The sequence below is a fragment of the Calonectris borealis genome, chromosome 3 (assembly GCF_964195595.1).
Source record: "Calonectris borealis chromosome 3, bCalBor7.hap1.2, whole genome shotgun sequence".
Classification (NCBI taxonomy): domain Eukaryota; kingdom Metazoa; phylum Chordata; class Aves; order Procellariiformes; family Procellariidae; genus Calonectris; species Calonectris borealis.
Genome location: NC_134314.1, coordinates 59661895 through 59686040, shown reverse-complemented (window position 1 = coordinate 59686040; position 24146 = coordinate 59661895). Strand labels below are relative to the sequence as shown.

The 24146-nt window shown below is 42.0% G+C and overlaps 1 protein-coding gene across 1 annotated transcript in view; it reads right to left on the bottom strand.

Moving 5' to 3' along the window:
- NKAIN2 (sodium/potassium transporting ATPase interacting 2) overlaps nt 1-24146 on the bottom strand; it is a 562467-nt gene that overhangs the window by 5656 nt on the left and 532665 nt on the right. The window contains exons 5-6 of the mRNA XM_075145763.1: nt 18746-18806; nt 529-610 (exon numbers count right to left, since the gene is read on the bottom strand). Coding sequence (XP_075001864.1) covers nt 529-610; nt 18746-18806 — 143 coding nt within the window. The remainder of the gene's footprint in view (nt 1-528; nt 611-18745; nt 18807-24146) is intronic.

Below are 24146 nucleotides of genomic sequence, written 5' to 3'. Positions count from 1 at the left end.
TACTGTCTTCTATTCAAACTGGTTTTAAACGCCATATGTTGTTACATTTGGTTTGGTTTTTTTTTTTTTTTAATGTGGAGACTGGAAATGAGGCACGGAGGTGCCTCAGTGAACAGGTGTGCTGGTAAGACAAATGCTAAATGCATCCACTACATTAGCAAGTTGCTGAACTTTTGATAAAATCTAATAAAACCCACTTTTTTGCAACCAAGTTTCGTCAGATTTGACTATTTTTTTACTAAACCGAATTCTCACTGCCTTTGAGTGGAAACTGCTTGAATGAAAATGGGGGAAAATCAGGTGAGAGCTGGGTGTTATTTAAACAACTGTGACACATTGTACCCTGCCATAAGAAATGATTATAATTCAACAGAAGAGTAATGTTGGTGCTTAAGCGTAGCATGAATTCAGTCTCTCAAAAAAGGCTTCTGCCTATTCTGAATTTTTAAGTCACGTCATCTTTCAGTTTAATGATCCTTTAATATCAGCCTGCCACTCTGCAGAATATCTCAAAAGTTAAGTACTTACATATACATGGGCTGTAGCTGTAAATGAGATGTCTTCTGTGGACCTTGATAGCCGTAAGAGTCAAATCCACCTATGAAATCAACTGAAAGGGGGCAAAATTGCTCTCATTAGCAACATCTTTTCAGAAGTGATAGGCACTATCATTCAAGAGCCACCCAGCACACAGATTACTTTTGATGGCCCCCCTAATAATCTGTTAAAATTAGACCAGCTAATTGTGGAGATGCAGAGAAAGGGTAAAAAAAATAGAGAAAGGCAAAGTCCCTTTTTAAATTTTAAAATCAAATTAATTTTAAAATCACAGAAAGACAATGAGGGATTTATAACAGTCATCCATCTATCAGAAATAGCCAGACATCCCTATTTTTCAAGTAGACCACCTCACTGGAATACAAAACAACATGCTATTGAGATATTACAAATGCTGAAAACCATTTATTTATTGGCATGAACGCATTTCTTCTGACTGTGATTACTGTCTGCCTTGCTGTCATACCGTGGTTCAGTGATGTAGAGGAGAGAGCACATTGATCCGACTCTGTCTGAGAGACAGAAGTTTCTCTGATTCCCTGCTTTGACATTTGGGTTGAAATGCACAGAGGGTTGGAACAATTTATCTGAGCTTCAGAGACGAGGCTTCACAGATCTGAGGAAACCAGCAGTTCTCTCAAGGCGCTGGGGGTGTGCAGGAAGGTTGTAGGGTGGGAGTTATTTATTAATTCACATACTGCCAGTTCCCGATGGTCTTCTCATGTTTATTTTAAACAATTTCCAGGGCAATTCAATCTCATCTGAGCCCGAGACCCCTGTTTCTCTGCTATAACACTTACTTTACACAGGTAAAAGCACACCCTTTGCTTCCTTTGCCCCAGGAGACCCAACTATTTGCTTTTGGGGGTTATTTGTGGGCAGCTCTCATCCCTGAAATACTGTCTCTTACATAGCAGATGTGAATTTGACTTTACTTTGATAGAAAAGGGCCAAAGAGTTCAGGTATGGAAGTGCATTTTTCACAGGTCGGGGCACTGCTGCTGACAGACTGGCTCTGTGTACATTAAAAGCAAAAAAAAAAAAAAAAAAAAAAAGAAAAGGTTGTTTGATAGAGGATAGCTTCTTGTGGATTTAAAATGCATTAACATTCACATAAAAATCACAAAATGTAAATTTATAACCCTTGGTTTGAGAACTTTCACAGTGGTTGGAGTCCTTACAACTTGCATTTATAAGGTTATTTTATATTAAAGTACCCCTCAATGTGTGCCACACTTATCAACGCAGTCACACGCATTCCCGACATGTTACAAAATCAAATCCTTGTATCCCTCTGTCCACCATTTACTTTGCAAGCAAAAAGCCACCAAAACACCAGACTGGACCGGTAGAGTAGGTTTCCATTGCAACCACAGGCATGTTGAACCTGTCATCCACCTTCTTCCCTGGCAAGAATGGCCCCTGCAGAAATAATTTAGTCGATTCTGTGCTTTGTGGCAATGTTATGTATACTCCTATCCCAGAATGATGTTTTACTAAATTAATCCCTGACATCTCTAATGAAGGAGTTTCTATAATCTCTCTGTGTTGCCTTTCCCTGCGCTTAACTTCCTAATGTCTAATTTAAATGTAATTTCCTGCAAATTAACTACTTTTCTACATTTTGGCCTTTTCTCCCTATGGATATGAAGACAAATGAGCCATTTTTTTTTTCTTTTACAACTACTTTTAAGCATTTTCAAAAAGTATTTTCATGCTATCTATCTTTTCTAGATTTAAGCATACTTAGTTCTTTCAAATTTTTCTCATGGTCCATGTTTTCCAAGCCTCTAAATTTCCAAGCCTGAAGATCCTTCTTCAGTCTGCTTGTGTTTTTCTTACAGTGTGGTGCACAAATCAGGACTAACTGGAACAACTGCCATGTAGGTCTTCTGTACGTTACCTGGAATAACATGGTGGGGTTTTTGTTGGTTTTTTTTCTCCCTTCTTTTTTCAACAGCATCAAACAAACGCTTAATAACCAGATCTGTATTTTTATGTTTTGACACTAACTGTAGTCTAGCCAAGTAGACCATATTTTATCTGAAGACACTTGATTGATTCTTCCCCACAGGAGTTCTTTTGCACTTGTCTGTATTGAATTTCATCTTGATTTCAAGCCACTTCTCAAGATCATTTTGACTTCCAATCCTATCTTCACAAATGCTCGTACCCCTCCCAGTCTGGTTTAATCTGAAATTTTCACAAATGTTCTCTGCTCTATCATCCTGGCTGTTAACAAAAATAATGAAGAGAATTATTTCCCTAGCCGAGGTCCCAGTGGGATCCCATCTGAAATGTCATCCCAGCTGGTTGATAACTAAATTTCAAATAGAATTTTAAACAGTTCTGCACACAACCTATGAAGACTGCATCTGGACAGTGCTTCCCTGGCCTGCTTACAAACCTTTCATAGGGTCAAAATCTTGTTAAAATCAAGGTAAGTGCCATTTGTTGCTTCCTACTTACTCACTGTCTGTAACCATCAAAATAACTTCATTACAACATGATCATGTCTTTGGAAGCATACTAAGTTTATAGGCACAGAATGAAAAATTCACTGTAGAAATATTGTTGAGTGAAGTGCTAGGCTGGGAGGAAATAAAAACCCTCTTATTCAAATACAGAGATTGCAGCCAAAAGAATGGACATGTCTTTGCTGTAGCTATGGTTTGTTGTTATTTTGCCCAGTTTTCCTTTTTTGCTCACTCTTGACCTCTGACAACATGTCGTGGTTTAACCCCAGCCAGCAAACAAACCCCACGCAGCGGCTCGCTCACCCCCCCGCTTCCAGTGGGATGGGGGAGAGAATTGGGAGGGCCAAGTAGGAAAACTCCTGGGTTGAGATAAGAACAGTTTAATAATTGAAATAAAACGAAGTAGAACAGTAATAATAACAATGAGAACAACAACAATAACAGAATATACAAAGCAGGCGATGCACAATGCAACTGCTCTCTGACCGCCGACCGCGTGTCACGAACGAGGGGCAAGCCCCCCCACACCCCTGGTTTTTATACTGAGCATGATGTCACATGGTATAGAATACCCCATTGGCCAGCTGGGTCAACCACCCCGGCTGTGCTCCCCCCCGCCCCAGTTTCCCGTGCACGTGGCAGGGCATGGGAGGCCAAAAAGAGAAACCAAAAGTCTTCCCAGTGCAAGCATCACCCAGCAACAACCAAAGCATCAATGGGCCATCAATGCTCCTCTCATACCAAACCCAAAACACAGCACACTCCCCAAGCTACTGGGAAGAAAGTTAACTCTGTCCCAGCCGCAACCAGGACACAACACAAGTCAGAAAATAGCTGTGTGGCACTGAGTGTCTCACTGGTGTCAACCCATGTCACTTGACAGATGTTGCTTATATGCATTTGTCTGGTTTTGCATTTCTTTTGTGCTTCCCAAGACCCTCCAGGCAAGTGGTAAACCATTACTAGAAGGCTGCAAGCATAGATACTCTGTCTTGCAGTTGTGGGGCAAAAGGTCTTAAGGGTGATTTTAGGGTTGTTTTCAGAAAGCTAAACCAACGTGTTAAGAAAAAGATTTCTTTGAGTAAAATGAGTTTGTGTGGGCATGAGAGAAAGATGCATGACAAATATGTGCATGCATTGTGTCTTTGCCCTGTTGCACAGAGTAAACACAGAGTGTTAACAGGCCAGATTGTCAAGTGACAAACAAGGCAAGCTTACAGAGACATTTCTGCGTTCAACTGACAGTGGAAGTTCCCACGTGTGTAACCAAATGATGGTAGGGCAGAGGATATTACTGTGACCTTGCTGTTGACATACAATAGCCTCTTACACACAACAACAAACTTTGCAAGGTAGGTAAAGGTACGTAATAGAAAGTGAACTCCAATACAAAATGATTTCAGTAATTTCTTTGTGGCAAGTTTTCTTGATGGTGGCAGTTTCTCAGCACTGCAAAGCCTGCGGTGTCCAGACTGTGCGAAAAGCTCCCTGTGGACTCTGAGCTAGTTTCTTAAAGCATGCAAAATGCTGCCCTTTCTGCAGGCATTTTATCCTGGCTGTGCCTGAAAGGTCACTAAAAGTGTCATACGACTGATACATTCCTGGCAGCAGTAACATGAGATGAATAAAACAAGACTCATTAGCTGAATCGCTACAGAGGCTTCCATCCTTAACCTCATCTATCAAACACATTTTTGACTATTGTATTTTACATTCATCTTACATGTCACTGTTATCAGAAGTGGCTCTTTTGTCATGTTTTGCTTTAGTAAAAGCACACATGCATATGAAAACAAACACAGAATCCCATTGCTTTGAAATGCTGGGTGCTGAGGTGCTTATTTTTCTAGGTGGACTTGAATAGGATAATAACAGTACTATTTATTTGTAAAATGTGTTACAAGAAATTCAGCCAGCGTGTTTTCTTCCTTTGCTGGTTAAGAGGCTTGTCAGGCATATGACTGTGGTTACAACTGTAAGACAAACAGGACATATGGCTCAAAATAGGGACATATTTTCTATTACTAAGTACCCACAGGGATGTGAAGTTTCAGCCTTTGCTCACAGTCACAGTCCCCACTCTCCGTTGTATATCAGCACAGGATGAGAGGCATAAATGCATTTCTCATTTTTCATTTCTGGAAGATTGTGGTGTATAGAGGGACCATTAAACTGGGATGCACAAAGAAGACCCCATTAGCATGGATGTGCATATGGGGGAAGGCACTCTCTAGAAAACTGGCAGTGAGAAACAATGAAAATGATGAAATCAACAGATGGACAAAGAGAAAGGAAAGAGTGTGGAATAAAAGCAATAACATCTTCCTGTAGAAAGCAAAAGGAAAGATATTGAATAGAAATTGAATAGAAACCAGACGACTAGACACTATTCTCCCTATAGAAATTTTCCTCTGTAAGATGTAAGTACAGAAGCATAAAGATTCAGGTCCACAGCTAATATATATATTTATAGCTTCAGTGACTTCATTGAAGCAATGATAATTCACATTAGCTTAGGATCTGACCCAAAGAGTCATTTAGGGCATATGTGTATAGAAATGTGATTGACGCTATGGCTTTCCTTGCATTTTAGTAGGTATGTAAAAATCAATGCAGACTAGATATGAAAGGATATAGAATTTAGGAATGGAGAGGGAGATGAGTGGCTTTATCTGCAAAGAAAAGGAAAAGGAAAGGTTGGAACAGCCATGTACTTGGCCAACCTGTGACCTGCAGTATGGATGACTTCTTGACTGCTTTCAAACCCTCTCCTTACTTTGTTCCTTTGCTTCTATTGTTTGTTTTGCTGATTATGTCTCCCCTGCCCTTGATGCATGAGGCCCTGCCTCTCACAGAGGTGAATGTACTGCCAGCACTCAACCCTGCCTTCACCATAGCATCCGCTTCCTGCCTGAGGCCCCTTCTTTAAAAATGAAAAAGTCTTTGGTAGTAATCCTGTAATGAGGGTGACTTCTGTCACTGATTCTTCCTCTCCTCCTTCAATTTGTCCATCTCCCTGATGAAGCAGCTTGGCTCCTCCAGCTTTATTAGTTCCATCCCAGACACTCCCATCACCTCCTCATCTGCTTCCTTCCTCCCATCTCTGCTTGTGTCTCTTCACACCATCTTTCCCATTTCTTGTATGAGCAAACTGATAAAGTGGTCCTCCTTTCTTCAGTTTGCCGGCATTTTTCATTCCTCCTTTTACAGTTCATTTCCCTTTCTCTCTTGCTACAGTCACAGGAGTTTTATCCTATAAAACTTCTGCTTGTCTCAGTGACAGACTCTTCTCTTGATCTCTTTTTTTGCATTTCCCTCCCAATACATGTAAATTCCTTTAATAAAAAACCCAGCCCCACCCTTATCCCTGCTTGTCTCATTCTCTCTCTCTCTCTCTCTCTCCTGATGGTTTCAAACACTTTCTGGAGCTACTTTCCTCCATTTCTGTAGAAGGTTTTCTCCCATCTTGTGTTCTGTCCCTTGCACACAGCTGGAACCGCAGTCAGATCACCTCTTCCTATCCAAATTTGCGTACTGGTAACCCAGCGCACACAGTCCTCTCCGTGGTCATCCAGCCACCTTTCGCACAGCCGCTGCTCTCTTCTTCCTGAAACCTTTGCCTCACTGGCCTCCGCTCTCTCCTCTGCAGGTGCTCACCTTCCTCCTCCCATCATTCGCCTCCTTTCTTGATGGTTCTCCCTCCTGCACACTGCCAGAGTCCCATGAGCAGTAACCTCTGCCTTTTATTTTTCTCCACCTCTTGTAAACTGGGTAGTCGCACTCGCAAATGCAAATTCTGCTGTCATCGGGTCTCTGAAGTGTCACGGAGTACCTGGTTTGTTCTCACTCTGCTCCTTCTATACAAACTGAAATCTCAGCTTCTCTCTGTGATATTTACCCATGGATAATTAAACATCAATTCCAGTTCAACATGGCTAAAACCAGAACTCTTAGTTGCTCCTCCCTAAACTTCTCTGCTACCTCTCACAGCGAACGATGGTACTTGTATCCTCCAGTCTGTCTGTCACTTGAGAATATAAGTTAGATGTCAACTTTGATTTGGGCTGTGCACGATTTAATTTCCGAAGATTATTTTTACATATTGAATAGGAAGACTTTTCTATCTGTTGACACAGCTATAACATTTACCGAGGACTCTCAGTGTCAAACACCGCAATTGTTCCTTTTTTTTGAACTCACCAAATGTGGAGGTAAGGAGACAAAAGCTGCAGGACTCATCTCTTTGACTAGGTTACTCCTCTCTGCATCCTCCTACTGATTTCATCTTCCATATTACATCAAGTAGAAGCTAAATCTTTTTACATTTAAAGCTTTTTGTGGAGCTTTAGCATAGCATAGCTTTAGCATAGAGAGAGAACACGTGGTGTACATGTGTTACATCTGACATGTGAGGGCTTAAACTTCTGTACACTGGCTCTGGAGGCCAAAGACTTGCCCCCCTGGACTCAGGCCTTGGAGGTCTAGTGGTAAGCTTCACTGCCACAGCAAGGCACTCTACTGCACGAGTAGCTGGGAGAGAGGAGAGATGGCAAACAAATTGCAGCTAGTAACACCACTGGAGGCACTGCTGGTGCAGAAGTGAGTATGTGAGGCAAGAGAGAGTTGTGCACAAATACTGGTAGCTAAAAACTAGCCAAACTCAGAAAAAATGGAGGGGACTAAAATTAGGCTTGGTTTTGATAACTGTGGAAATGACATATGGGAAAAAATATAAAAGAACATATGGTGACACCCTTTGCTCCCGCCGCCTCGCTGTTTGGTGAAAAGACTTCCAAACACTTTAGTGCTGCTGCCTTTTTATGCTGTGAGCGTGGCCTGGTGGCTGTTCCACAATATAGCACACAGGAGGAGGTTTGCTTGAATACAATCTCAATAAAGTTTGTTTACAATGGTAATCAAGCATTATTGGTCTTCGTGCTGAGTGCCCAGTGGTTTTAGACTCGCAAAACGGGATAGAGTCAAGCCCCGGCAAAGCAGGGGGAAGGAGGGCGTCTGCCAATACGTGAGGCTGTGCCCTTCCTGCTGGCACAGGAGGGCTCAGAGACGGCGTAAGGACTTGGACACTTGGTCTGGTTCTTGCAGTGCAATGAACTGCGTTTCCTCTAAGCAGCCAATAACTGCCTGTGAGTGCTCTTAGCTCACCAATTTGCAAGGTGAAACTAAAACCTCAGATTTTTAAACCGTAACCTCATGGCATTTCTGATCCCTACAATGTCTACAGGAGCAGCAAAGGGAAACCCCTACGCAAAGTTCGGTGGAGTTTCTCAGCTCAGATTCTGCCACTATTTCCATGCTGTTTACTTTTATAATAGTCAAAATTATTCTGTAATTTTTTGCTTCACAGGAACTTTTCCTCCAGATTCTTCTCTTACTGTGTTTCTTGTTGGATAAGGGCTTGCAGCATCTTCTTCTGTCTGTGTTGCTGCTGATCCCCTGGCTAATTCTCTGATCAGCCCTTCTGAGATAAGATGCAGGACTGGGGAGGTACGCAGGTTTGTGAAATCTGATAAGGTCCACCTGGTGTCACCACCTTTACAGAGGTACCGACAGGAATCTCAGCCTGATACTCCCTATATTTAAGACCAAGCAGACATGCAGATATTGCATTCAAGGTGAGCCCACTTCATGGTTGTACCCAGCAGAAAACACCAGGATGAATGATGCTGAGGGTCCAGAAATTAGAGAAGCTAAAATGCGTCTCAGACTCCCAGGTGGAGAAGGGGTCTGGTCAGCGGCAGAGCCTCAGGGCAGGAGGTGAGGAAGACTATGCTCTGGAGCAATGCCTCAGCAAGGCAGGCCTGGCCAGCAGTAGGAACCCTGCCAGGGAGGTGGGAACCAGAGTCATGGCTAAGCAGAAAGGAACCAGGATGAAAGGAGCCAGGAGTAACCCAGCAAGGGCTGGGAGGCATGAGCGAGGCTTCAGCAGCTGAAGGCAGAAACGGGGACCAGCAGGCAAGAACAAGAGCCAGAGGCCAGGAGGAAATGTCTGGAGCATAGCTGCAGCAATGAGAAATACTCAACTGAAATGGTCAGCACTGCCTTTTATGTTTGATAAATGCAGCAAGACACCTGTCAAGCTTCTAGACCTGGAAATAGGGTTGCAGTCAGGTGGGCTGCCACTTGACGCCTGCAAGGCTTTGCAAGGTTTGTCCAAGCTTGCAGTGGGGCTCAGTAAACGCTCAGTAAAGAGTCTGTAAAAGACCTCCACTCAGCTATGAGAACATTAATAGTCTGAAGAATATATTATTTTTCTAAACTGGACAGACCTGGACACTGCTGGATAATAGCCATTTGCTTTCAAATTTTCATGCTTGAGTACTGAGCAAAAAAATATAGCCCTGAAATAGTTTTTGACTGACAAATCATTCTAAGAATTAAAGAAAATGTGGGGTAGACTGAATTATCATAGAAGTTATCAAATGAATCATTAGGAAAAATTGTTCTTAGCCAGATCATTGCTAGGGGCAAGCAATAAAGAAAAGAAAAAAGAAAAAAGGAGGAAAAAGAAAATGCCTGGGGCAGTGCCCTCCAAGTGTGACCACCACACTAATAAATTAGAATAAGAGTCATTAGTAGGTGCAACAAAGTGGAGAATTAAGGCCCAAATCTATGAAAGTTAACAATCCAATGCTAATGAAGACCTATCTAGATATATAAAAGGGAAAGCAATAAGGAAAACTTTAATGGAAGGCATGCTGATAAAAATAATTTAGTACAAAGCTATGTCCCAGGCATGTAGGAAACTGCGAGGAGCTCATGTTGACTGTCTCAGTGGGGAAGACACTAAGAGGCTGTGGGCAGGTGTCCTTTTCAGGGCCACTGGAAATGATTAATGAGTCTAGTCTACCCGCAGCAGCTCATCACCACTCCTCTCCAAGATGTTGCTGTCCTTCAGTCCAGACTGAGTTTGGCTGGCCAGGACCTGCTTTAGTATACCCACTCATTTTGGCTGAACCCCCGAGGAGGCAGCCAGCCACCCTCAGAGGCTGAGAAACCGGGGTGGGAAGGGGGCCGGCAGCCCCGCACGGCCGCCTGCGGGCTGCTCCTCCGCCTGCGCTCAGCGGGGGCCCAGCTGCCCTCCCTCCGTCAGGGTGAAGGAGGAGATGCTCTCCTGGGCACGGCACAGGAGGGCCTGTCTCCAAAGCCTGCCCTCCGCATTCAGCGCAAAGTAGCAATAAATGACTCACATCAAAATGAAGTCTTTCACTGGCATCAAAACAAAATACGACGGTCTGCCTGAAACCATTTTCCATGCAATTTTCAGCTTGTGGAGAGTCTCAGATTTTGTTGATTTTTCCTGATTCTGAATATGAGTTTTGCTTATTTTTAAATGTCAAAACATTTCCATGGCCAGGAAGACCACATCCTATTCAGCTGCGGCAACAACCTGAGCATCTCTTCAAATCATCTGCGGCTTTTGTTGTCAGAACCGTCACTAGTTACTACCTCATTTCTGCTACTGGTTTGACGCAACCATGTGGGACATTGTTTCATGATCTGGACTTCTTTGTGTTCCTCTCCTGAAACAATTAATTCATGACAAGACAAGTAATAGTTTCAAAATGTTTTGGTATGAAATGTATCTTTCTTCTTAAAAGAGATGTTAACTCTTCATTCCCTTTTCACATGTGCGGATCTTTTCCAATACTTCTGCAACTTGTCTTTCTTGAAAAGATAAAACATGGATGGTGAAGAGTTAAAAAAAAAAATGATGCAAGGTAAGTATATCCTCCTGGCTGTTACAATGCATTGATTCTATTAAGCAGTATCCCATTGTGATGAGCTGCTGGAATGGAAATGTTACTTCCTTCAAGCTCTACATTATGTTATTTAGACATTTTTTAAACTTGAGGTTGACAATCCCCACAGGAGGCGGTGATGGATGCAAGGGGAGTGGCAGGGAAGACAGTGAGGGAGAAGAGAAATTATCATAGATGGAGCCAGCAACACCACCATTTTCCCCCGTGTGATTTTATTTATATATTTGCCTCATACCACAGCCCTGTCTCCTAGGGATTCCTTGAACATCAACTTCATTAGTTACGAAGGCAGCAATCCATAACCAATTTTCTTTTCATGTCAAGCTTGTTCATGTATAAACCCAGCCCTTTTGTTGGAAACATTTGCAATTAATCCCACAAACAAAGAAAATGCAAATCGTACAGTCTACCCTAAGCAACCCTTCTGACTCAAGGTGCTGACCACCATCTATTACACACTAAAATGAATTGAAATTCCCACTTTGAGTCTAACCTAATTTTCTAGTGATAATAGGCATGGATTCCCAGAAGCATTCTATGCATCTAGATAGTAACATCCTAATTTCCTTTCCTGGTAAATGTTTTAAATAAGATTTTAGCACCAAAGGAAATTAACCTTTAAATTAATTGTAATTGTAAAATGCCATCACTGACTCTGTCTTCAGACTAATTATTTGCTATTATTTAAACAAACCGCACCCCCTCTGAGCTTTAAGTTTTTTTCTCTCTCTGCAGTGCAGTGCCAAACGAGCACAGGCCAGGCTGTGTAACGTCTGCCAAGCCCTATGACACGTTGGACCGTTCAGGCCCATTTGCATCTCAAATGCAGCCGGTTTCAGTTGTCATATCTTCCCGCCATAGGCTTTCGCCCCTGCACTTCAGCCTCACACTCTGCAGCTCGGACATTTTCAGCCTGTGCTTTCTAACCAGCGAGGACGCCTTGTGGGATGCGGAGTGCCTGTGCTCTGCGCCGGTAAAAATGAGATGCTCAACACCAGCCTTCTGCTCTGCGAAATGTCCCCTCCAAGACAGGACAAGACTGGAAATAATGACACAGGAACGAGCTATTGACACGTGCAAAAGGTTGATGCTGCACAGGTATCTCAGGGAATTTCCTAAGTGTTCCTCGTGGCACTGCAGCTCTCCAAGACAGCTCTCTTTAGGATGACAAGCGTGAGGCAGTACCATGGGATTTCAAAGGCTTCTCTCCCTCCACGCTTCCATCAGCATCCTGACAGCCGAAGGCATCCCATTTCCCTCCCTTTGGTTTACTTAGTTCGCATAGCAGTCACCACACTAAATGATACAAATAAATGGAAAATGCTTCTAATTTAGCCACAGGCTGTAAATTGGAGAGTGCAGCTGAGCAAAAACAAGCTGTAGCTTCAGCTTTTGTAGCCTCTTCATTGAATTCTCATTCATGAATGACCTGTTCAACAGTTGGAGAACAATGGTGTTTTAAATACTGGCTTGTATTTGTTCCTACGCTTATTTGCTCCTATGTTCCCTCTGCAGACTTCCTAGGCTGTCCTTAGCATTAACTAAACAAGTCAGACCAGTGATTCACCCTGTTGTGAGAGAGGTGACTACCACAGATAGGGCAAATTGCTCTTTGGAGCTACATCCCTGCCTCCACTGACTGTGGTGGAAATCTTGATAGTTTAAACTACAGGCCTGATTACATGCGGCTGTAGGTATGTGATATGAATAACATCCTTGACTTTTTGTGGCATCAGTGAGAGGCCCAAAAATGCAAATGTGTTTCTCCTCATGATACCCCTATTTCTTTATGACAGGTTTTGCTTCTACTATTTCAATGATGTAAAGGGTTTGAAGATGCAGAAACCCCCTCCCACCTACCAAAAATGACCACAAGTCCTGTAACATTCCCACATAAGCTGAGGGAGGTGGTTGATGACGGTCTATAAAACCTGTGGCGGCATGGAAAAGGTGAAGATGGAAAAGGTGAAGATGGAATGACCGTGGTTTTCCAAAGAAAGACGCAGGACACATTACAAAAATGGTAGGTGCAAAACTAATAAAATGTATAGCTGAGGTGCTGGAACTCCTTCTCTTGGGAGGCCGTGTTTGATAAAAATGTTCTTAGTTTAAACGTAGGAGTACCCTTTCAGGAAGAAAAGATCATTGTAGGCAACAAAACAGAATGAGACCGCTTCTGGCTAATGAAGTCCCTGAACTGCAAATTAGGGTCAGGATTTTTGGAGAACCACAAACTTGCTGAGTTCTTATATGCCTATATGGCAAATAGATATGGAAGTAAGCATGAGATGTTCCTCATTGCTGGATATTGAATTCTGGGCTGGATAGACCTGGTACCTCCTATCTTGTGTTGTGTTACACAAGTGTAACAGAGAGCGCTGCGTTGGCAGGGCTGCAGCTTACACTGTGTCACCTTTCAGCTGGAGGGAAGAGACCCACCAGGCTGCCCAGGACAACAGCCCCAGAGATCCATTCAAGCCCAGCCTTGGTGCAGACAGGTGGTTGCAGTCAGCTTCAGCCGTCTCCCTCAGCCTTAGTTTCTCTTTCCTTCCTATCTTTCTCCTGTAGTCTCAGAATTTACATTCACCGGAAAATGGGAAGGGAAATAAAGAAGCAGAATTAATAGCCGAACGTTTGCTACCAGTTTCTCTTTGTCTTTGTTTTAGAGACTTTTAAGCAGGGATGGAAGCCGAGGTGGTATTTCTCTGTAATGTATTGCTAAGCAGATTGTGAAAAGCATTTGGCACAGAAAAAAAGTGATACCTGAGCATATTCTGCACTTCAATAGTGCCTTTCATCCCAGAAACTCAAAGTTATGAAGCAAGTGAGTTTGTCCCTGTCATTATTTCCCATTTTAAATATGGGAAACAGAAGTATGGAGAAGTCAAATAACCTGCCCAGAGGTGGAAGGCAGCCTGTAACAGAGTCAAAAATAAAAGGCTTTTCTACCTATATGTTCGTCAAAATTTCACACCTCTCACAACTAATGAATTTAATATTGTCTTTTAAAAGAAAATCTTTGTCATCACCTTCGTACTTCCCAGGTCAGGCTTAGGATCCCAGAGTGGATTGTTGTTTGGCACTGAGTTTATTGGCACATAATTGCTGTGCTGTATTCCTCACCAGTAGATATCCCCTATCTGAGGTATTGTCTTCCTGAATGTTTTCAGTAATTCAAATATAATCTTGAAATCAAGCTTTTATGGGGGGTGTGAAATCATTTTAAAGGGTTATCTAGAGCTTTACTTCTGTGCCAGACATCCCCAAAAGCTGGGCTCAAGGGAATATGCAGCAAAAATCTATTTAATCCAGTTGCAATTTCTTTTGCTTTGCAGTTTACCTGGAAACAACACCAAGAGAAAAGAAGATAGCGTATGTGCAAGCTGGATCCCTGCTAGCGTGAGATAGTGCAAAGGTTGTACCTCATGGTACTCAGGGAACAGTCAGACAGGCCATATTTATTCTCTGATTGCCTTGCCATTGTATTATGGCAGGTAAATGCTGTTTCTGCTCCCTGTCCGGCTCTGCAAGGGAGCCTTCTGGATTAGGATTTCACGGTGGGACACAGACTGAATTGGTGATTTTCTCTAGGCTGGGGTTCCTTCCCAGCCAAAGCTGTCCCTCTAATAACAAGCCAGTCCCCTTTCCCTCAACAGAACCTGCAAGGCAAGTGCAGAATTCCCACTTCACTAACCCAGGTTTCTTTTATAATTGCTTACAGACAAAAAGCCCCAGGAGGATGCTGCTTTATTGCTTACATTCCAGGGTTTTCCACAAAATATCTGTATATTTAATAACATTTTCAAAAAGACATTGAATTTTCTTTTAGTAAGGCAATAACAGCTTATAGCAGGGAGCCAAACTGCTAGTGAGGAAATGCACATTAAACAAACATTTCAACGTTATTAAAAATAATGTGCAGCCTTTGAAAAATGCAGGCCTAATACGATTTTGGAAAAAAAATGAGGAGCTCCAATAAGTTTACAGCCTTTGAATGCCTCCAAGTAATGATCGTTGCTGACATTTTCATGCTTTATTTTTAATTGCTGCAGCTAATAATGCTAATGAGGTAAGAATGACAATGGCTTAGGCGTACCAGTGGCAATAGCGAAGAGGAGAGCGTTGAGCTGGCAGCAGCCCTGCTGGGCACCCATCCTGCCTCGTCTTTTCCAGATGGAGACCCGAGGCGCTCCAAGCCTCAGAGTTCCTCCTCCCTTTGCAGCCACAGGGAACATGATGCAGAAGGGACCTTTGGGAGTGACAAACCACTGACAGGAGAAGTAGCTGGGGAAAAGCCACCCTTGTCTGACCCTTGGAGATGGGTGCTGCAATTCAGCTCTGGTGCATCCAGCGATACAGCACTGCTTGGGACCGTACCAGGAGGGAAAGCAGCTTCCTCTTTAATCCTTGACACAGAATTAGCCCAAAGCAGATTGTTCTCATGGAAGGTAGTGTGGACTTGTGCTTTGATTTAGGGGGCCTGCTGCTGGATTTATTTGGTGTGTGAGTAATTAAAACCTCTAGACTTGCTGATTCAGCCTAGTTATGACCTTGATTTGATCATTGTATTGTTCCGATCCTAATCCTGTAGCGAGGTTAGAGCAGGTTAATCTTAGTGAAATGTTTGCTTAATTCTACCCTTGCTCATTTGTTCTCTTAATAAAATCTGCATAAAGAATGGAGAAATAGTAATTCTTTCAGCTTGTTCCAATTACACTGAGAGCAAAGCTAATTCAGCTCAGCAGCTTAAGAGCAACTTGATTGTGTTTCTACAGTTGAGGCTCTGTGCCAACAGAAGATGAGGCACCTTCTTTGCTCTGGAGCAGTGTTGATATGTTCCTCTGGCTAAAATCTGGAACATGCCCCTGCCTGGCTTGGATGTTGTATGACTTTTTCTCTAGTCTCATGCCTTGCTGCCTGCTCCTGCCAGGCTCAGTGTTTCTGCCTCTTTCGCTCCTCTCCTGGGCCGCTGTTGCTCCCATGGCCCATTAATAAAGCAGAAGAAATGGAATTGAGTGTATGGGTATTCACCATGTCCGTCGTGAGATGCAAAAGACTTTTTCTGTTGGCTCTGTCTTATCAGAAAGGCTTTTTCTATTGTCTCTTTCATCAGACTTGGTGTTAAAGGCCCCTTTGGTGTGACCCAATAAGGTTATCCTTATGAACCTTTGCAATTGGCAGTGAGGCATCCCATTTTTACAGGCATGGGTGGTCCTGAAAACTAGATCTAGATCTAGATTTCTCCTGTGATGTCTGTGAATATGGAGGTGGATAAGAAGATAGCAGTGCCCCTCTGTTCTTCACGGACCACTTCAGAAGCTGGGAAAGCAGGGCAGTGGTGTGGGAGAGTTACTTTGGGGTCACTGGCTTTACCGGAGGATCTTTTATAGCTGACACTTCTTTAGCACACAGAGGGAACACCAGCTGCCAAACTGCATGCAAGCAGAAGCCCGGCCTCACCCCTTACCAGGTATGGTTGTTAGGCAGTGGTTGTTAGGCAGCAGAGTAAGGCTTTTTTCTGCTATGCTAGATGTCCAGCAAGTCTGGGGGAGGGAGTACACTGTGGGCAGGAGGGGGGTCTCCATCCCTCTGTGCCACAGAGCTTGCTCCATAGCAGCATGCAGGGGTGAGGAACTGAAAAAGTGGAAGAAGAGGCTATGGGAAGGGAAAGACAGCTAGGGGATCTGAAGTGACCTCAGACCAAAGACTCACATATGCAGGAAGCTCTAGCAATGGCTCTGGGACATATTCCACTTTTCTTGAAAGATTTTCTCCTTCTCACTCCCTCGGTCTGCATGAGACAACCCCGTCTGTGAAAGTACTGAGGAAGTTGCACTTTAGGCATCTTCCTCTGCAATATAAATACTAAATAACATGGCATCCATAAGGCATACCTCGCTTCTCAGAGGAGCACGATAGATGGATGTGTTTCCAAAAGGGAGGGAAAAGGCGAGAAAACGTGTCTAAATGGAAATAAAAAAATCTAAAATTAAACCTGAGCAGGGGGTATCTGTACGGACTGCAGCCCCTGGCTGTCACAGCGAGCGCTCGGCACATGTCCCAGTGGATGTCTGAGCAAAGAGAGAACTAGAATCATTCTTACTCTCTGCTACATGCAGCCTCTCAGTAGAAGTTAAAGCTGCTTTAATTTTATGGTACCTTGAGGGGCCAAATCCGATCTGAACGTTATTGCAGGGGTGGGATGACTCACCCACAGAAGTTCCCTTTTTCTCATTTTTTCCAGCCATGCTTCCAGACCTCACCAGAGGTGAAGTTGCGGCGCCTGAGCTTGTGCTGGCTTCGTTGCGCTGGGTGGGGATTCGCCCCGGTACTTCAGAGAGATGTTCACAGATGGGCAAGATGGCTCTTTGGCCAGAAGAAGAGGCCTGACTGAGGTGTACTAACAAAGTAATAAAAGCCTCAAAATAGGCAAGACGATGGCAAGAAAAGGTTCAAAGAAGCATGACAATCTGTAGCTTCTGAACAACAGGGAGCTCCCTCCGCAGTGAGCAGAAAACAATACCATATTGGCCGCGGCGCTTTGCTGCCAGGCATGCCGCTTTACAGACCACGGGAGACTCTCTCAAACGTGCTCTGACTTCTGTGCTTGTTTGGAGAGCCAAGTCACAAGTCCCTTCCTTGCTTTTTACTTATACCATGCCCTAAAGTATTACAGAAGAGTGAAAAAAAGATGTAAGCCCTTAGAAGAGAGGGCAGAATAGTATTAAATGGGATTTTGTTTTGGGGGGCAAGGAATCACTCTCCTCCAGCTCTGTGGATAGTGAATGCACTTAATGGGAAAGCAGGAGAAAGTACGTATGACTGGGTCCTTCCCTAAAAAGACAAGACCTATTTGTGACGTACCCCTGCTCCATGTGCCTGTCCCAAACTCTTTTAACTCTCATGCCTTCCTCGCCTCCACAGAAACACAAAGACAACTGAAACGAGCATAGTCGGAGAGACCTCCAAAGTGTGGTTTGATTTCGGCACTAGATCTCCCCTTGACGGCTCACGGTGGCACTGTATTGCCAATAGATTATAGGGTTGCAGCTATTTTCTACGCAGGAGAACACACAAAGGAACCCCCACCAGCCCTAGCAGTGCTCTCAATCAAATAAAACCCCTTTAGCTTCCTGTTGCAGAGCTCTCTCTAGGATTCATGTATATTTTATCAAAGTTACATGCAGTTCTGATACTTGTTTCGAAAGTGCTTTGGTATGAATCCCAAGATGTACTGAAATGCTGCAGTGGCCTTTTTTAAAAAAATCAAGGTTAGAGCAGAGAAAAAATGAAATGGCTTGACTCCGTAGCATGTAATAAGAGCAAATTCTGCTCAACAGGTTTCTATTGATATAAATAAGCAAAAGAAACACAAACATACATCTATATGAAATCATTTCGCTCCTTGTAAATGTACCCTGGGAGCAGCAGGAACAAAGAGGGGCTCCGCAGTTTCACCTCTCATAAATGAATGTCCTGCAATGATCTAAAGCTTTTTTTTTTGCCAGAAGTGCTTTTACGAGCCAACACAGAAGTCAAACACAGAAGAGCTATACCCTCAGTGGTAACCAATTACTGTGAAGATAGTTAATAACAATCTGGAACAAGAAAGAAAACCAAACCAAACCAAACAAAAGCTTGCATTTGCCAATTGGCTTTTTTTATTTTTTGTCTTAAGCTAAGCTGTGAGGAAAAAAAATTGCAATGATCTTTTCAGAAGAAATGAGTATGTATTTTTTAAGCTGCATTTCATGACTCCTTTGTCTTTCAAGCATTTGCAAATTTTAGCTCAAGAAGGATGGACAAAAAGCATGTTCTGGCTACAGTATAATAAGGCATTTAGGTTGAAGTCAGCAAGAGCCAGCATAGTGGAGGGGTGATTTAAAAAAAAAGAATTCATTTTGTGTGTAATAAAGCTTTAGTACTTACAGCTGTCCTCTTCTTCGGTAATACATTTCACAACATAACAGGCATAGATGAAGCCCGCCAGCTGAAACAAAATGTCATAGTGTTAGATGTAAAGCAAATACAATAGAAAAACAAGAGTTGGTTTTAGAAAAGCAACAACAGAAAGAGAAATAGCAAAATTCACCAGACTCTGTCTGATGATGATAATTCTTTGCAACTGTTCGGTAATTTTAATAAGTGCACTTTCTTACTTTATGTGATTCTTTTGGAAACAGTCAGGAAAATTTTGCATTTTTCTTGAAAAACACACCCTTCAATAAAACTTCCAAAAATTGATAGTTTTTTTTCCATTACAGAATTGGCTTCTTTTTAATTATTGAAAATCAGAAAACCAAACAGGTGGTTGGAAGGATGGACGTTTAGCCACTGAAAATGTAAATATTTCTGTCAAAATCAGATTTGTTATCCAACAAAACCTGACCCTCTAGCAGAACTCTGTTTTTTAATAGAACCTTGCCAGCTAAACTGAGGAATAATTCAGTGCACTTGCAAACTGGCTTTATAGTGATATTTTATCACTTGAAATTAGGGCTGTCGATTAGTGGTCTTGTTCCCATATCTGCAATAGCCCCCAAGCCTCAAGACATATCTAGCACTTTGGATAGGTCTGGATGTGTTTACATCAGCGTCTCATGCTGCAGCTGGCAAATTTGTATCTCGTTCCCTTCATCCCTCTCCTCAGAGCATGCCCAGAAGTGAATTGTAAACAGAACCACCAGGATTTAAGAAAACGAAAAATCCGGAGTGGCTCTCGAGTATCGTGGCAGATTGCTTATTTTACACTATCACCTGAAAAAATAAAAAAAAAGGAATAAATGGCCAATATCACATATGCCATGGGCCAAGTATCGTGTGAGTCCTCTGCTAGTCCTTCCACCGAGTTCTGTCATCGCTGAGAAGTTACACCAGAAGCAACAGAACAAATACTGGAGCAGCATGTGCCACGTGTTGCACGCTTTACATGGCTTCCCTTACATGTAGGTCTGGAGAGTTTTCTCTACTGATTGCCAACAAACCGTTTTTCATCCTTTAGCTCATCACTAAAGTTTGCATGGTAGGACGTCAAAAGAATTCAGCTTGTTTGATCTCTTTGCAGTGAAAAGTGAGCCGTGCTGTCAAAATGTGTAATTCTGTACAGGTCACCTCACAGAGATCTTTTCATGAGCTGCAAACCCAACTGTAGACTTTGGGAATTAGTTCTTTATATGGATAATAAAAATGCCTAAAGGCTCCAGCCAGGACTGAGCTCTCTGTGTGCATGGTGCAAAACCCATAATCTCCGACTGAGGGAGATGATGATCTTAATTTCAGACAAAGTAATCAGTGGGTCAGACTGTAAAAAGGGTGAAATCTGAGAGAAGACCATATATTGTTATGAATGCTGGTTAGTGCAAATGGATGTTTTTTTTCATTAATCCAAGGCACATCTACAATCACTGCAATATTGTGGGTTCTAAGAGCCCTTAATTTTACCCGTATACATGAAATGCAAATAAATCCATTCTGTTTCCTAGTGCTTTCATACCTGAGGCAGCGACCGTGCCTAATTTACTCCAGCTCTTACAGAGATGTTCCTGATATTTCTCTCAGTTTTCTATGTAGAAAGCTCTCCATACCTATGAATGCTAACTTCTAACATCTGTATGAGTGAGAGACGGCTAAAGGAAAAAAAAACAAAAGGCCAGCCCCAAGACTTTTCTGAAGAGATCAAGGTTTGATTTGGAGATCACACTGCAGCCAGCATAGATGTTGTCTGCTAACTGCTTAAGTTCCTGTTGGGAGCCCAGAAGCTGCATTACAACAGAACTAAATCATTAATTTTGTCATTTATTATAAATCTGCCTTACAGTGCTGCTGGGAAGATTTTACACCTGGGAAAGATGAAACATTCACCACTGGACACAAAGAACGCGCTGTACCAAGAACAGTGGCATTCAGCTAATATCAGCATTTCATCTCTCTTTTATTGGATCACTCTTTCCTTTAGTTTCTTGGCTTCAAGACAGAGGGCTAATTTGCTCCACTGACTTATGCCCTGCATAACGCCATTGACTCCAATGACATTATATGAGGTTTAATTCAGCAACAAATTAGGCCCAGAAAGGTTGTTCATAAATGATTCCATTCTTGGATGTGAACCTTGGCTTAATAGTTTCTCTGTTCTCTTTTTACAGACCATCAGATCCAAGATAGCTGAATAGTTGCATCTCTAGTAGGTGATGGCAATGGTAAAGCTTTTCTTGTAATACAGTTCAATACTTTACTATCTGCTAAAACACCACAAATTCACATGTTATTAACTAAACTTCTCTCACAAAGCGCAGCAAACAAACTGTATCACAAACTGTGCTTACAACTGATCTTTTAATTGTATTCAGTTGCATCCCTTAAATGTCTAGGGAACTCCTTTGGTATATAAGTAAATCCTACAACATTTCATCAGATGAGCTTGTTGATTAAGAGAGTGCCTTAAAGCTAGAAATTGTTCTGTTCTAAATACAAATGGAAGTTTGTTTCCCATGAGATAATCAGAGTTCATAAAATAAATCTCCCCTTCTCCCACATTTATCCAACCCTTTGCTTGGTACACATAATAATTTTGTTTTAATTTGAACATCACACTAGTTTTTTGTTTTTTCTCTTTTTTAACCAAGCAATTTATCAGTTCTGATCCAGTGCTAGCCATTCAAGATTTGTCTTCTAATTGCATCAGTGGCAGAGGGCACACACTCAGAGCTGAGGATGCCCAATGGCCCGAGCCCATGGTGACTACAGAGACCTCTGGGCCAGAGACCAGGAACGTACTTCCTCCCTGGTGGACTCAGACTTCCTGCAGGAAGGGTGTAGCTCATCTATGCATGAAGCAGAGATTTCTTGGGGACCAGTCAGCTAATTAATGTGAGTTAATGAATTCCCACACGGATGAAGGGCTCTCACAAAATTTGCCACCTTTGTTATAGTGCCAGATGCATTTCTTTGACCTTGTTTCTCTAAGAAAAACACTGCAATATACCTATGTACGGCACAAAATAAATAAAATAAATTCCAAACAAAACACTCCACTGAACACACTTCTCCCCCTGGAGAAGAAGATGAGAGGAAAAAAAAAACAAACCCAAATGACAGAGGTTAGGCACATCGCTTAATATCTTCCTGGGAAGCCCTCAAACACTGCAGTGCTGAGTGCAGTATGAGAATTAACACAGAGCAGAGTCTTCCTGATTCAGTATCTCTGAAAGATTTTTGTCTTATGTGGGAAGGAAGGGAATGAGTCCTCAGAGATAAAGAAGAGAAGAAGCCTGGCTGTCTCAGAAAATCAGTTAACGACTAGGAAAGCTAGCTTGGAAACTCTTGTTTCTTTGCCTCCTTTTTTTTTTTAATTTTTTTTTATTTTTTATTAACCGAGCTTTCTTTTATAAACCATGTAGTGATAAAAAGAAATAGGTGCAATGAACAGAAGATCAGATCTGGATCCCAGACCCATCCAGATTAGGTGTCTACATCTGTCCCATTCACATTTTAATGCTGTAGTATGGGCCTCCAGAGGAGAAGGAACCGTTATCAACACTCCTGCTCATTTATACATATAGTGTTTAATGAATGCATGTTTTTATGAACCTCATTTTCTGCAGCTTGAAAAAATCTGCTTTTTACAACTTTCCCTGATATGTCCATATGAGAGTATAAATGAACACTGCTCTTTCTAAAAGTGACACATTGCCCATTCCTGCACCAGCTCCCTGGATGTTACTTTGATCACATCTGATGACCATTTTTATATACAACGATCTCAAACATTTTTTAAAATTTGTTTAGTTTTTTTTTCATCTATAAACACCTTGATAAAACCATTATTCCTTCTGCCAAGTTAAAAATGAAGACAAGCAAAAGCCTAAAATAAATCAGCAATATAACAGCACTACTGAAGGTTTGGCAATGAGGTTAATTACGGAATTATATTAATGCATCTTATTGCCTTATTATAGCCATATAAGACAAATAAAAAAGTTGACAGAATATTCCCTACCCAAGTCAGCAGTGTCCTGTTACACTGCTAGAGACTTAGATCCTGAGTTCTCCGTGAGTGTACTTCCAGACTTGCTCAAAATGTCAAGTGCTGTGATCAAGCTTAATCAGAATCTATATTGATCAAAATCCTGTCTTGTTATTTTTTCTCACTTCTTTTATGGAGATGAATGTTTTCATACACTGCGAATAGCACCAGATTTGGAAAAAAAAGCTATTATATGGAAACCCATCATTCCTGGTCAAGGCCCCCACCTTTCTCTCTTTTAAAGCAATATCTATATAGATAATTATTAGGAGTTATCTTTATTAAGCCGGACACCTGAAACAAAAGAATGACAGCAAGGAAGAAACAAATACAAAAAGTGGGTAAGATCTGAGTGGGATAAGGTGATGAGGAGAAGACTCAAGATGAAGATGAATAAGTTAAGGGTTATTGAAATAGTACATCATGATCTTGGCTTCACTGAATGAGTGTGTTTTATTCTATAACTGGTCTTTGTCAGGAGAAATGGACTTCAAACTTAAAAAACACAAAACCATTGTGTTTTCCTATGGGAAGATGTTAAAGTATCTTCTGAAACAGCTAATGCTGAGGCTTGTGTGTTTATTTTTCATTACTAAGTTTTTTGCAGGATTCTACAAACACTGTGATTTTAAGATCTTAGCAAAAAAAATGGGCTAGTTCAAGCAATAATAATACAGAATTACATGGAGGTTAATTTTGGCCCTGGGAAATTTATACGGTAAAGCTGTAATGTTACATGTCTACCCATGTGCAATTTAATCATATTTCTTAAGCTTACAGGGGCTGCACATATAAAGCCTTTGTAATGCTGTGCGTTTAAGGAACAGTGTTTCTTTAAAATGGATTTTTGGAGGCTGGATATATATATGTACATTATGAGCTACTGAAGAACCGGAGAATTACTATCTAGAAAGCTTCTAGTGTATTGATTCTCAGAAAAATCATACTCATTATTTAGCAGAAAAGGTGAGACAGAGACCTTTCTCTCAATATCTGTAGAATTAAGTCAGTGCCATGGGGGTTCTAAAGCTTCCCCCTGCAAAAACCCTTTCAAGTATGATTTCACTGCCTGCAGCAGTGCAGCATTGGTGAGTGAACATCATTGCTGGAGTTTAATATAAAACTCAAGCTATGTTCCATGGAAACTACTCTGTTGAGGTACGCTTTTATTTGTGCTTACATTTAGCATTATGAGAACTCTGTCATTCCTCCAAGTTTAACTATCTTTCATCATAAAAGGAGCGTTGGAAAATTATTGGTATCAGACCAGATTCCTGATGGGGTGTGTAGACTGTGTGGCCTTGCAGT